Source organism: Elgaria multicarinata, chromosome 8 (genome assembly GCF_023053635.1).
Source record: "Elgaria multicarinata webbii isolate HBS135686 ecotype San Diego chromosome 8, rElgMul1.1.pri, whole genome shotgun sequence".
Taxonomy (NCBI): Eukaryota; Metazoa; Chordata; class Lepidosauria; order Squamata; family Anguidae; genus Elgaria; species Elgaria multicarinata.
The window spans coordinates 102033734-102046195 of NC_086178.1; the positions used below are offsets into that span (position 1 = coordinate 102033734).

A 12462-nucleotide genomic window follows, 5' to 3' on the forward strand; every position below is an offset into this window, starting at 1 on the left:
CTTTGGAGATGGGTGTCTGTATGCATACCCATGTGCTAGTTCTTTAGGTTTCAACTCCCTCTCCTGGATCCCCTGTAGTTAAATCTCTAACTTGACCATAGTGCAGATACATGTAAAAGTAAAGGCATGAATATCAAGTGCTGCATAGCTTGCTATGTGACATGTGCAACTGTGAGAGTCATCATTGTGATACCATCCCATAGGACAAATCTTTCCTTATTTTGTATCCAGTGGGTGTCACTCTGGTAACAGAATAGTTTTTAATCCAGCAGAGACTTCCATGAGCAGAATGGAGAGGGAAGTTATTTTAGGCAATCCCCCCTCCCCCAGTGCTACCTGGTCTGAAGGGCCTGCTGATGTAAGACACTACCAGATCAAAGATCAGTGGAATGACACCATATAATACTTTGTATAGCTTTGTCCCCAACGGGCAAAGACATTATTGGTTTCTAAATCATGTGACCCAATCCAGGCAGTTTCTGCATATATTTTTTATTACGAGGCTACCAGACTAGGTGGTACTCTGAAATTGCTACACTTTCTCCATCCACTTTTTATAGGGCATCTACATGAAGTTGTGTTCAAATTGTCATTCTTTAGTATCCCTTTACTTACATTACCCCTTAGCCACCTGCCCAAAGAGTAAATTATTTTGAAGGTATTTGAGTTGCAGTTGTTCTGTCAGGGCCAGCACCAGGTTTGAGGGAGCCCAGAAAAAAGCACACTCCACCCCCTCCCAGTACTGTCCTAGTGCCCCTGCCCCCATGAGTTTACCAGGGACTGGTGCTGTGGGCAGAGTCCGCACTGGGTAGCCCAGCTGCAGCAGCCACCGCTACCTTAATTTCCGCAGAATGCCTCTGGACCCAACTCTGGGTAATTCTGGGGAAACTAAGCTACTGCACCTGCCTTGCCCCACACTTCCTTCAGAGCACTGGGCCATTAAAGTAAGTTGATTTTTAATTTAAAAAAGGAGGCCATTGTCAGCAGCAGTGGTTCGTCCTTGATCTGTGGGCCCCAATATGGGCCCCATCCTGATGCTAAGCCAGCGTTCTGTAATGACTAAAGGCATTATGGAATGAGATCTTCTTAAATTTTTAGGAGATCATTCCAGTCACTTTGTTAAAACACTAGCTCCAGAAGCCAACAAGGACAGGATAGTGCACAATACAGCAGATGTAGCAGGTGGAACAAACATCAGGAACATGTGAATGTGTGAAACGTTGGAGTGTAAGTGGAGAAGCAAGCCCTGATGGGAAAGTTACTCTTTAATACAAATGTAGGCCCGGGCACCCCAGTAGGTCCAGGGTTCATGTTTCAAGAGAGGCCAAATGTGTGACAGGTTATGTAAGAGGGGGATTAATTGGGGTGGAGGACTTAATTCAAGCTGACACTTTTTCATCCTGCAATTGTGTTGGTTCCTGCTGTTCCAGTTCAGAGAGAAACATTCTCAAGATGCTCGTTTCCTGCCTGATTAAAAATAGATTGGTGAGTCAGAGATGTGCGGTCGTGGTGAGGAATACATTCTGAAAGAGACATGAAAAGCAAGTAGAAGAAGGTTCTCAAGCCCCGCCCCCACTTGTAATTAGAGCCTAGCTCAGTCTTCCCCAACCTGGAGCCCTCCAGCTTGTGTTGGCTGACAACTCCCATGATTCCCACCCAGAACGGCCATTGGGAATTATGGGAGCTGTAGTCTAACACAACTGGAGGGCAGCAGGTTGGCAAAGCCTGGCTTATAGGTTTTTTGATGGCCAATTGTGTGTATCTTCAACGTGTGCTTGCCCTGTTCATTTATAAACCAGCAATGGGGGGTTATTCATTACACAAAAAAGAATGCAGCGGGGAAGGAATGATTATCAACTCCATTTCAAAAGCTTTTCGTCTCCATCAAAATTCAAATTTGCATTGCAATTCAAATTTGGAATTCCAAATAAATTACCCAGCTAACATCTCTGTTGCATCTATGTATGTTTATTAACTTTTCTCAGTGTGCATGTTTTATTTCTAAACTTGGGCATTCGGATATTTGTTTCTTGATATGGAATGCATATTACCACCACCAAATACCACCATCACTCACAAACCCCACCAAAATATTTCAAGAATTCAACCCGCTAAGGTATGAGGCAGAACACATGACTAAAATACAGTGTCAAGTTAAGTCTGGGCAAAAGCAATACTGATTATTTTTGCCACAATAAAAACCTCAAAGCACTGGTAGACTGTGGTCTTCTTCCAGAAAGATTATCAACGGCAGGGCTGTGTGTGGTACAGGATACCATGCACAAGGGAAAAACAAAAAGTGTGATGCAGGGAACAGAATTCAGCTTCCTGAGAGTCATTTGGAAACTAGGTTTCTAGCTCTTATGGCTTGATAGCATATGGCCAATGTTTAGCAAATTTTAAGAACCAAGTTGGCATCTAAATATAATTTCCAGTGGGCTTCTTGACCCTCACCATGATTATGAGGGAGAGAGAGAGAGAGAGAGAGAGAATAAATAGAACAAGTAAGGAAAAGATATGCAAAATTGATTTTGGGTTTAAGTTATAGGACACTTATAAAATAAATGTGTTTGTGTGTGACATTTATTCATTTAAATGTAAAGCACAGAGTACACATTGCTCTCATTGTGGGGAAATGGTTGCTGGAACAGAGGAGGACAGGGAGGAAGTTCTGGGAAATAGCAGCAAGGGAGCAAGACGGAAGCAGGCACAATAGCGAAGCTTCTCCCTCTTTGTGTAGAGCTTTGTGATGACCTACATTCAAAACAATAAACACATTGACTGTCTGCTAATTCAGGGAAGGGGAAACGTAGTGGACATGAATGTTATTTATAGTGGTTGTGGCTACTGTGGAACCAATCCTTTGAGGCTGCACCCTTGACAGTATAACCCAATACATGTATACTTAGAAATAAGCCCCATTCAGTTCAATGGGATTTATTCCCAGGTAAGTGCATATACTATGTCCAGGTTCAGAAGATCGTGATGGTAAAAGAAGCCCTGTGCGTGCATGACCATAATTTACATAATTATCCATGTACGGTAGGGATTTTAGGGTGGGTACAAGGCCAATCCCATCTCACTGTGTGCCAGGTTCAGATGACACGACAACCTTCACAAATTACAGTCAATAGTATATATGGGATTGCAATCTGAGTGTTGTGATGTATAAGAGTAGTCACTAAGGGTATGTTTCTGATTTACAAATATAATTTTGCCCTTCCTTGGTTCCTGCAGAGTTCTCCTAGAACAGTTCAGAATGCTGTTATATTATGACCTCTTTCTGACCAAGCTGAATAAAGTATCCATTGTTGTTAAAAGACCAACATGTCCCTGTGTGTACACAACAAAACAATGAATATGCATCCAATTAGGAAAAGGGAATGGATGCATTGCCCAACCAACCCAACATACTGCTGCCCCCAGGATGTGCTCCCAGTGAGTTGGTTCGAAGCGTTTCATCACCACGGTGATTTTTCTTTAAGGTTGCCAACTGATTACCACTTCTCAAAAAAATTGGCCTAGCCTGCTCTTGAACCTTCAACTGCAGCTTGATATTCAGAAATCAAAACTGAAGCCTTTCACAACGTTATATCACCTAGCCAATTCCCACCCAGCTACTGTTAGCTACAATAGCTAACTGAAAAGTTGCCAAGCATATTTTCTTTCATCCACATGCTTACAAGCAGGACATAAGGACATTATTATTTCCCAAACCACCCACCTGAGGGCAATAGATCCCTCCTGCTGTTCTTTGGAGTGACTGATAATTCAGTGACATGCTGACTCTGGTCCTGGAATCAAGACCAGTAGCCAAGTATCGCTTTTGTTTCCCATGAACTGGCTGGTCCCCTTTGAAAGCTGTCTGAGTTGGTGGCCATCGCCACATCCTGGGATAGTGAATTCCGTCCTTTGACTTCCTTTTGTCTGTTCCAAATCTTCCACCATTCAGCTTCATCGAATGAGCCCAGGTTCTAGTACTGTGAGACAACTATGATGAAATACTTCTCCCCATCTACCTTCTCCACACAATGCATAATTTTATGAACTTCTAGCATGTCTCCCACCTGTTTTGAAAACTAAAGAGCTCCCAAAATTGTAACTGGTAGCAGTTTCTCATAGGGAAATTGCTGCAGTCCCAGATAATTTTGGCACTTCTACAAAAGCTCCTTAATACGTTTTAAGGATGCACCTTTCTCTATACGTTCTGCAGGAGGATTTACAGAACCCAGAGCAGCCTGAAGAGCTACCTACTGCTGCTGCAGAAGAAGACGCCCCAGTGGAAGCCACAGAAATCAGTGTAGAGGTAAAGCACAATCACAGCCCAGCTAACCCCAGAATCCTTGGCTGGTCTGGACTTTTTCTCGCCATCTATTGTTCTTTCCTTACTTTCTCTGTGCTGAACTGGTTTCCATTTCTTTTCTGCATACAGGTGATTTCAGATCTTTACTCTGCTGCTCATTATCTCCCCCCCCCCTCCATTTTATTTTTCCAACTGTAGGCCCACTCCGGGTCTATTTTGACATTCCATTTGTCTAGAAACAGACAGTAGTTTTTAAGAGAGCTGAAATTAGATTAAGAGAAGTTTCGTTTCTCATTGTGTAAACGTATTTTTCGTCCCATTGCTGCCTCTAGTCAAATAGGTAAAAACCTGAAAAACCTGTTTACCAAAGGTGAAAGTGGATAAGTGTACAAATTGCCTTCAGCTCTGGAAACAAACAACTATTTTCTGTTTTTACCCTTGGTTTACTATCCTCAGACTACTTAATGGGACTATTTTGGATTAAGCAGTTTACAGTTCCAGAGTTGACTTTGTATGGAATATTTTTTCTATATAAAGAGACCACTTGACAATGCAATGGGTATATTTGTGTATATGGATATTAACCTCAGTTTATATTGTGATTCTTTATGATTTCATTTATTTTAACAAATATTTTCAGTTTTAAATTGCAGGTATTTCAGAGACAAAATAGACAATATAAGTCATTCATGCATGAGCAAGCAGAAAAGAAGTTCTGCCTCTTAATCCTCTGCAAATAAACCAAATAAATCATTTACAGCAAAAAGGGTGTTAGAAGACACTGCATGGAAGGACATTTACAACTGAGTTCATTATAGCTTAATTCTTCCAATCACATTCTGAGGGACATCATGGCCTAATTCCAATGCAGAGTTTGTCATTATTTCAATGGGCTTGACTAATGCATGCCTAACGCTGTGTTGTATTTAGGTGACAATAAGTTACTTAGATATTTCTGAAATCCAGGTCAAGAAAATCTAGGGATGCCAGTTCAGTATTATGGGTCTACATTATTGTCTTGCATCTGTAAAACAATAAATCCTAGGGTGGGGGGAATAGCTAGATCTCAAACTATGTCAGGAGAACCTTAGCTGCTGATACCTGCGCATCCCTCAGGAGATACCTTCAGTACCTTCTGGGGCCTGGTAAATATGTTATCTGCAGCAACATGGGGGTTATTGTGACATGGCTGCACCCACATTGCTTCTGGTAATGCTTGAAGAACTAATGATATTGAGCTAGGGTAGCTGGTTGCAAGGGAGGATAGGGCTCTACACCTTTAATAGTTGTGTAGAAAGGGAATTTCAGCAGGTGCAACTTGCATGCTGAGCTACACCTGCCAAAATTCACTCTTCTATTCTATTATTAAAGGTTCAGGAGTGCTGTCCTTCCTCTTTCTCACCTGGCCACCCTAGGCAGAGATAGCTTCATGATTGCTTTCCATGATAGCATTATTCCATCTTAAAAGCCATTATGTTATGTCCCTGTCCTATATCTACTTCCTTATCCAATACAAATGCTAGGCCTTCTTTTCTACCATTCTTGTTGCAAATGTCCACATTTGCCATTCATATGTCAGTGTATGAAGACTGACACTCCCCAGATAAATTTTGTGAAACTCTGAAAACTCTTGAGATTCACCGGTGAGTCTTGAAATCACCCAAACATTTGTGTTATTGTTTATCCCTGTCTATCCTGACTTTCTGCCTATTCTCGGGGCATTCATAAAATGCATCTGGGACTGTCAGCACTGATATGTAAATGCCAGCATTCACTAAATTTCACACTTCACAACATATATACCTTCAGTATTCTTAGGGTTATTCTCAATTTTTATTTTCCTGTGATGTAAAAGCATAGCTGTTTTCCATTAATGCAGTACATTGAAGATGCATTTTCTAATGTTAACACTTTTATTGCGGGAGGGTGACACTGGATATTCATCAGTTGTTTTTATGGCATTGCTAAAATGAGCAGTAAAATGACCACATACTTGCCTGCTTCCAAGTGTCAACTATGGATGTACGGATTGTGCAAAAAAAATTTCTGTCTGTGTTTTGCACCCTTTGTTCTGTCATCAGAATTTGTTTTGTTTTTTTAGTTTCTGAATGCACAAATGCAAATTTGCACAAGTTCTCTCAAAATGCAGATGTCCACGCTTTAGCCTGTGGGGGAAATCCATATTTTTGGCTTTTTAATTTTTTTTTTTGCATATTTTTCTAGAATGAAATCTGTGCAAAATTCTTGAAGGTTAAGCAAGAGTCTGCAAGTTTTTGGACTAGACCTGACAAGGGAAAAGATGGTCCACTGCAGAATCTGCAGGTTGGATTCATAAAAATCCAAACTCATTTGGGTCTGTTGTGGATTCCTTCGACATCCCTAGTATCAACATACATGATCCTTGGAGAAAAATGGAAATTCAGATCACACCATGATGCCTTGCTTAGCCTCTTCTGGAAATTTCAGCAAGGACCTGGAGATTGTGTTCACCTCTAGCTTTGGAGTCCCTGATGTAGAGTTAACATTAAACATGAACCTGTTTTCTTGTCTTTCTTCTTCCCAGGGAGAAAATGAAGGATATTAACCCTACTCGGGTCTTCTAGTGTGGAAAGTGAGAATCCCAGGAGTAAATACAGAAATGTTAGCTGACATCAGAGCAGGGAAATCACTCATATCTTAGGCTAACTTCATTCAGCACTACAGTCTTTTCACTTGCCTCATACCAACATATCATAGAAGTTTGGCAGACTCTTGATCGTATGTTTTAGGGCAACTGTGTGTGCAACACATCTTGTGTCTCCTTTACCATCCCCTTTGTGGCTTTCTTCCTTGTCCATCGTCAAGCCTTCTGAGCGTGTGGTTTGATTGCCGTAATTTAGCACAGTCGTGGTTGGAATCGCTGATTAATGTCTTTTGCCCGTTAGCATCAGCACCCGAGATCCCTAGAAATGGCGGACATGGTTTTTTTTTTTCTAAAGGGACAAAATAAAACAACTTGTTTCAACTACACCTTTGTTTCCTCTTTATTTAGTCCTATATATGTTTGGTAATATTTCTGTATCGCTTCTCATTTGAAACAAATCTTGAAGTGGCTTACAAAAGAATAGAAGCAAAACAAAACAAATGAAAAAGACTGTACGCTCACGCACACACTGGTATTATGAGGCTGATACAAAGATAGCTAACAGCTGGGGGGAAGCCAAAGCAAACAGATAAGTTTGCAATACATGCCTAAAACTCACAAGGGTTGAGGACAGACATCCCTCAGAGGCAGGACCATTCCACAGGGTGAACACCGCTGCAGAAAAGGCGTGTCTCTGCATCACCGCCAAATGGAATTTCATAGGCTGTGCCACGGACAACAGAGCCTCTCCTGAAGATTGTCATGGCCTGAGAGGTCAGGAAACGTTTCTTGTGCTAAGCTATTCCTGAGCTGTGTAAGGCTTTGTATACTAGTATCAACACCTTAAACCTAGCTTGGTAGCTGACTGGCAGCCAGTGTAGATCCTTTAGCACAGGCATAATATGTGCACGGTAAGGCAGCCCAGTCAGTAACTTATCTGCTGTGTTCTGCCCTAGTTGCAGCTTCTGAACCAATCGTAAGGGCAGCCCCATATAGAGTGGCCAGGTTATCCCAGGCCAGGAACAGGCACAGTTGTCATACCAGCCTAAGCCCATAATAGACGCTCTTAGCTACAGAGCACACCAGGTGGGGACGGTGTAAAAGACAGAACGGAACGGAACAGGCCGGAATGACCCCATTATATTAAAAAACCATACTGAAAACAGTGGCATGTGTTAGCAACACTTGGGAACAATAATTTAGGACTAAAACCATTGCAATATTATATCACTATTAACCCCAGAACTCCCAAAACGACATCCGGAACAGAATGGGATGGACGAAATGGCCACTTCTGAATGAGCGATATCAACCAAACTCACCAGTTATGCATAACTCCATGGCAGGGATGCAAGAAGCCACAAAAAGTGCAAAGAAACTGCGTTCCGATACCCGTTCCGCACATAGTGCATATTGCGCAAAACGGGCCGGGACAGCAACTTCCAAGTGAGGTATGTTAACCAAACTCACCAGACACACATTACTAGGTGAGCCCGATATAATAAGCTCCAAAAATTGCCCCCAAACTACGTTCAGATATCCGTTCCGGGCAAAAGAGCGTATTGCGCAAAACGGGCCATAATGGCAGCTTCCCGATGAGATAAGTCAACCAAACTCACCAGACACATTTGACAAGGTGGAATATAGAAAGCTCCAAAAGTTGCCCCGAAACCACGTTCCGTTACTCGTTCCGGGCAAAAGCCCATACTGCGCAAAATGGGCCGTAACAGCAGCTTCCCAACGAGGTAAGTCAACCAAACTCACCAGACACATATGACAAGGTGGGACAAATATAGAAAGCTCCAAAAGTTGCCCCAAAACCATGTTCCGATACCTTTTGGTGAGTGTTATATGTGTTTGGTGAGTTTGGTTGACTTACCTCACTTGGAAGCTGCCGTTACTGCCCGATTTGCACAATACAGACTTTTGCCCGGAACAGGTAACGGAACGTGGTTTCGGGGCAACTTTTGGAGCTTTCTATATCTGTCCCACCTAGTAATGTGCGTCTGGTGAGTTTGTTTGATTTACCTCATTGGGAAGCTGCCGTTCCGGCCCATTTTGCACAATACAGACTTTTGCCCGGAACTGGGATCGGAACGTGGTTTCGGGGCAACTTTTGAAGCTTTCTATATTCCACCTTGTCATATCTGTCTCGTGAGTTTGGTTGATTTACCTCACTTGGAAGCTGCCGTTACAGCCCATTTTGCGCAATATGGACTTTTGCTTGGAACGTGGTTTCGGGGCAACTTTTGGAGCCTTCTATGTTTGTCCCACCTTGTCATATGTGTCTGGTGAGTTTGGTTGACTTACCTCACTTGGAAGCTGCAGTTAAGGCCCGTTTTGCACAATACAGACTTTTGCCCGGAACGAGTACCTGAACGTGGTTTTGGGGCAACTTTTGGAGCTTTCTGTATTTGTCCCACCTAGTAATGGGCGTCTGGTGAGTTTGGTTGAGTTACCACATTGGGAAGCTGCTGTTATGGCCCATTTTGCGCAACAGGGACTTTTGCCCGGAACGGGTATCGGAACGTGGTTTCGGGTCAACTTTTGGAGGTTTCTACATCTGTCCCACCTAGTTATGTGCGTCTGGTGAGTTTGGTTGACTTACCTCACTTGGAAGTTGCTGTCCCAGCCTGTTTTGCGCAATATGCAATATGCGCGGAACAGGTATCAGAACGCAGTTTCTTTGCACTTTTTGTGGCTTCTTGCATCCCTGCCATGGAGTTATGCATAACTGGTGAGTTTTGTTGATATCGCTCATTCAGAAGTGGCCATTCCGGCCATCCCATTCTGTTCCGGATGTTGTTTTGGGAGTTCTGGGGTTAATAGTGATATAATATTGCAATGGTTTTAGTCCTAAAATATTGTTCCCAAGTGTTGCTAACACATGCCACTGTTTTTGGTATGGTTCTTTAATATAATGGGGTCGTTCCAGCCTGTTCCGTTCCGTTCCTGTTCACTCCAACCTGCTTTGAGCCAAACTAGACCTGAGGCTGAATATGTCACTAGGTGTAGAATCTTTACTTTTAAATGAGCACTTAGTAGAGGCTGTAGTGGGGGAGTTTTCACTGGGAACTCAGCCTGCAGGAAAGAGGAGATCGCATATGTACATTGCTGCTATTACTCCACACAGTGACGTTTGTCCGTGGCCTCTTGTCACTTATCCCTCTGCCGCCTCAGGGCCACTCTTGACACCACAACAGCAGGGTGGGTCTGTAGGTGTGAGAGTGAGTTTGAGAGGGGGGGGGCTGATCCCAAGGCTTCCTTAGGCTCAAACTACAGGGCACATGGAGTTCCATTGTTCTTTCCTCCCCAGATTTTTGAAAGACCTGAAGAAAATTAGGGCTGGCTACATCCATGGGCAACGGGAGAGATTCTGCCTGAACAAGCTGACAAACTGGACAATCCAACCACTTCTGTTTTTGTCCCTCAGACTGAGTTAGCGAGCTTGTTCTGTTTTGAAACCATGACACGTAGGGGACTCTTCCCCCCCCCCCCCCGTTTTAGCAAACAAGCACATTTCAAGGACTCGACTTAGATATTGCACAACCCTGGGGGTTGTTGGTTTTGCACCTTTCCTCTCTTCTTGCCTCATTTGCAAGCATAGGTGTGTGCAGAACATTTCATTATGCTCAGGTACGGATAATAAAAAGAAATGGAGTGGGTGGGGAGGAATGGGCAGCCAGAAAAAAGACACATGGTTCACCCAGTCCCTCTCCTCACACCCTCCTCTGGCTGCCACTTCCTCCCCCACTTTTTTAAATTATTATCTGTATCTGCGCAGCTGTGCAGATACAGACAATAAAATTGAAAAATGGGGGAGGAATGGTCCCGTTCCTCTCCTCCCTCCACCTGTTTTTATTTTTTTACTGAGGCAACTCCATTATTCTTTCTCACTTCTCTCAGCAGCTTCTGATACCATTGATCGTGGTATCCTCCTGGATCGATTCTGGACTGGGGATTGATGGAACTGGAAATTTTTAACTCCTTTACAGCTCTGGGTCCAGATTACCAGCGGGATCACCTTCTCCCATACAATCCACCCTGCACACTCAGGTCTTCTAGGAAGAATTTACTTCAGTCCGTGAAAACTAGGCTGACAACCATTACCCAGAGGACCTTCTCTTCTGCCGCTCCCAGACTGTGGAATGGCCAGCTGGGAGAGATCCGCCAACTCAACAGTCTTCCTGAATTTAAAAAGCTATAAAGACTGATCTCTTCCGGCAGGCCTACCCAGTCAAATTTTTAAAAAGCTGGCTGTTATTTTAATAATGTAGTAGTTTGATGTTTTTAATCAGTTTTATATATTTTATAGTATTTTTATATTTGATGTTGTTCCCCACCTCGATCCAGAGGCAGAGGCGGGTAAGAAATAAAATTATTATTATTATTATTATTATTATTATTATTATTATTATTATTATTATTCTGCTTGCGAGGAGTGGACAAATGGATTCTCGGGTGGTTCTAATCTACTGCAAGAAAATCTTGTTCAGCCTGGATACTATTATTCATCAGGATACTAACTAGCAAATGTCTGCCATTAGCTACACAAACGTCCTGTTTCACAAACCATTCACAGCCAAAAGCAGGGAGCAATTTTAATTCTTGATGGCAGAATAGGTGCTGCCTCTTTTCTTTCAGTTCTCTGATTCGGCTGGTTTTTATTCATAATGTCCAGGGAAACAATCCTCTGTCCAGGGTTGTGCTCTGCTCAATCAGTCCAATGTACAATTCAGCTCCACTAAAAGATCACACTGTGCACTAGTCAGGGTAGAAGAGCTACTAGCCTTTAAGCCAGGAGTGTCCAACCTCTTTGCCCAAGGGAGAAATGCAAATTTAGGGAAGCTCTCAGGGGCCAAATGCCAATGGTGGGCCAACAACACTTACAAAACACAAGCGCTGGACCATTCAAGTCGTGGCTCCATCAGTCCCCTCCGCACGATGCCATGTGAATCACGTTGCTTCACCCTCCTTCAGCTCCCACTTGAGGAATTGCTCAGTCAACGTCCCCCACTGTTGTTCTGCAGAGCTTTAGGCACAGGCTGATGTTTACCATTCATTTGGATTTTTGCTCTGAGCTCCCCACACACAAAGTCGAAAGATTTCTCTGATTTCTCTGGCCCACCATATTGTACCCCAAGCGGGTACACTATTCCATTTAGGGGCGCAATCCTATGCATGTTTAGACAGACAAGAGTCCTACAATTCCCAGCATGCCCCAGACAACTGTACTGCCTGGGACATGCTGGGAGTTGAAAAACGTTCTCTCGCTCTAAACATGCATCGGGTCGCGTCTTAAGTGTTTTAAAGCCCACGGCGTCACCCCACTCCCAGGAGTATCGCTCTGTTGAGTTTGGGATAGAGATCTCTGAATAGAGGAAAGTAAGCCGGCGGCGATGCGCCCAGATCCTGAAATGAAGACACAAGACAACAGTGCTTTTGCTGAATAAGGACTACTGTTTTATTTACCATTGGCATTTAGTGCTGGGTGACCATATGAAAAAGAGGACAGGGCTTCTGTGCCTTTAACAGT

General features: G+C 43.2%; 2 protein-coding genes across 2 annotated transcripts in view; both read left to right on the forward strand.

Annotated features, from left to right (window-relative positions):
• The window catches only part of SNCG (synuclein gamma), a 28014-nt gene extending 20719 nt beyond the window's left edge, over positions 1-7295 (forward strand). Inside the window, exons 4-5 of the mRNA XM_063133130.1 lie at positions 4214-4306; positions 6867-7295. Coding sequence (XP_062989200.1) covers positions 4214-4306; positions 6867-6887 — 114 coding nt within the window. The 3' untranslated portion in view covers positions 6888-7295. The remainder of the gene's footprint in view (positions 1-4213; positions 4307-6866) is intronic.
• Positions 7296-11022: 3727 nt separating this feature from the next.
• Positions 11023-12462, forward strand: part of LOC134402276 (adipogenesis regulatory factor-like) — a 33529-nt gene continuing 32089 nt past the window's right edge. Inside the window, exon 1 of the mRNA XM_063131644.1 lies at positions 11023-11033. The gene's annotated coding sequence lies outside the window, so the exon portion shown is untranslated. The remainder of the gene's footprint in view (positions 11034-12462) is intronic.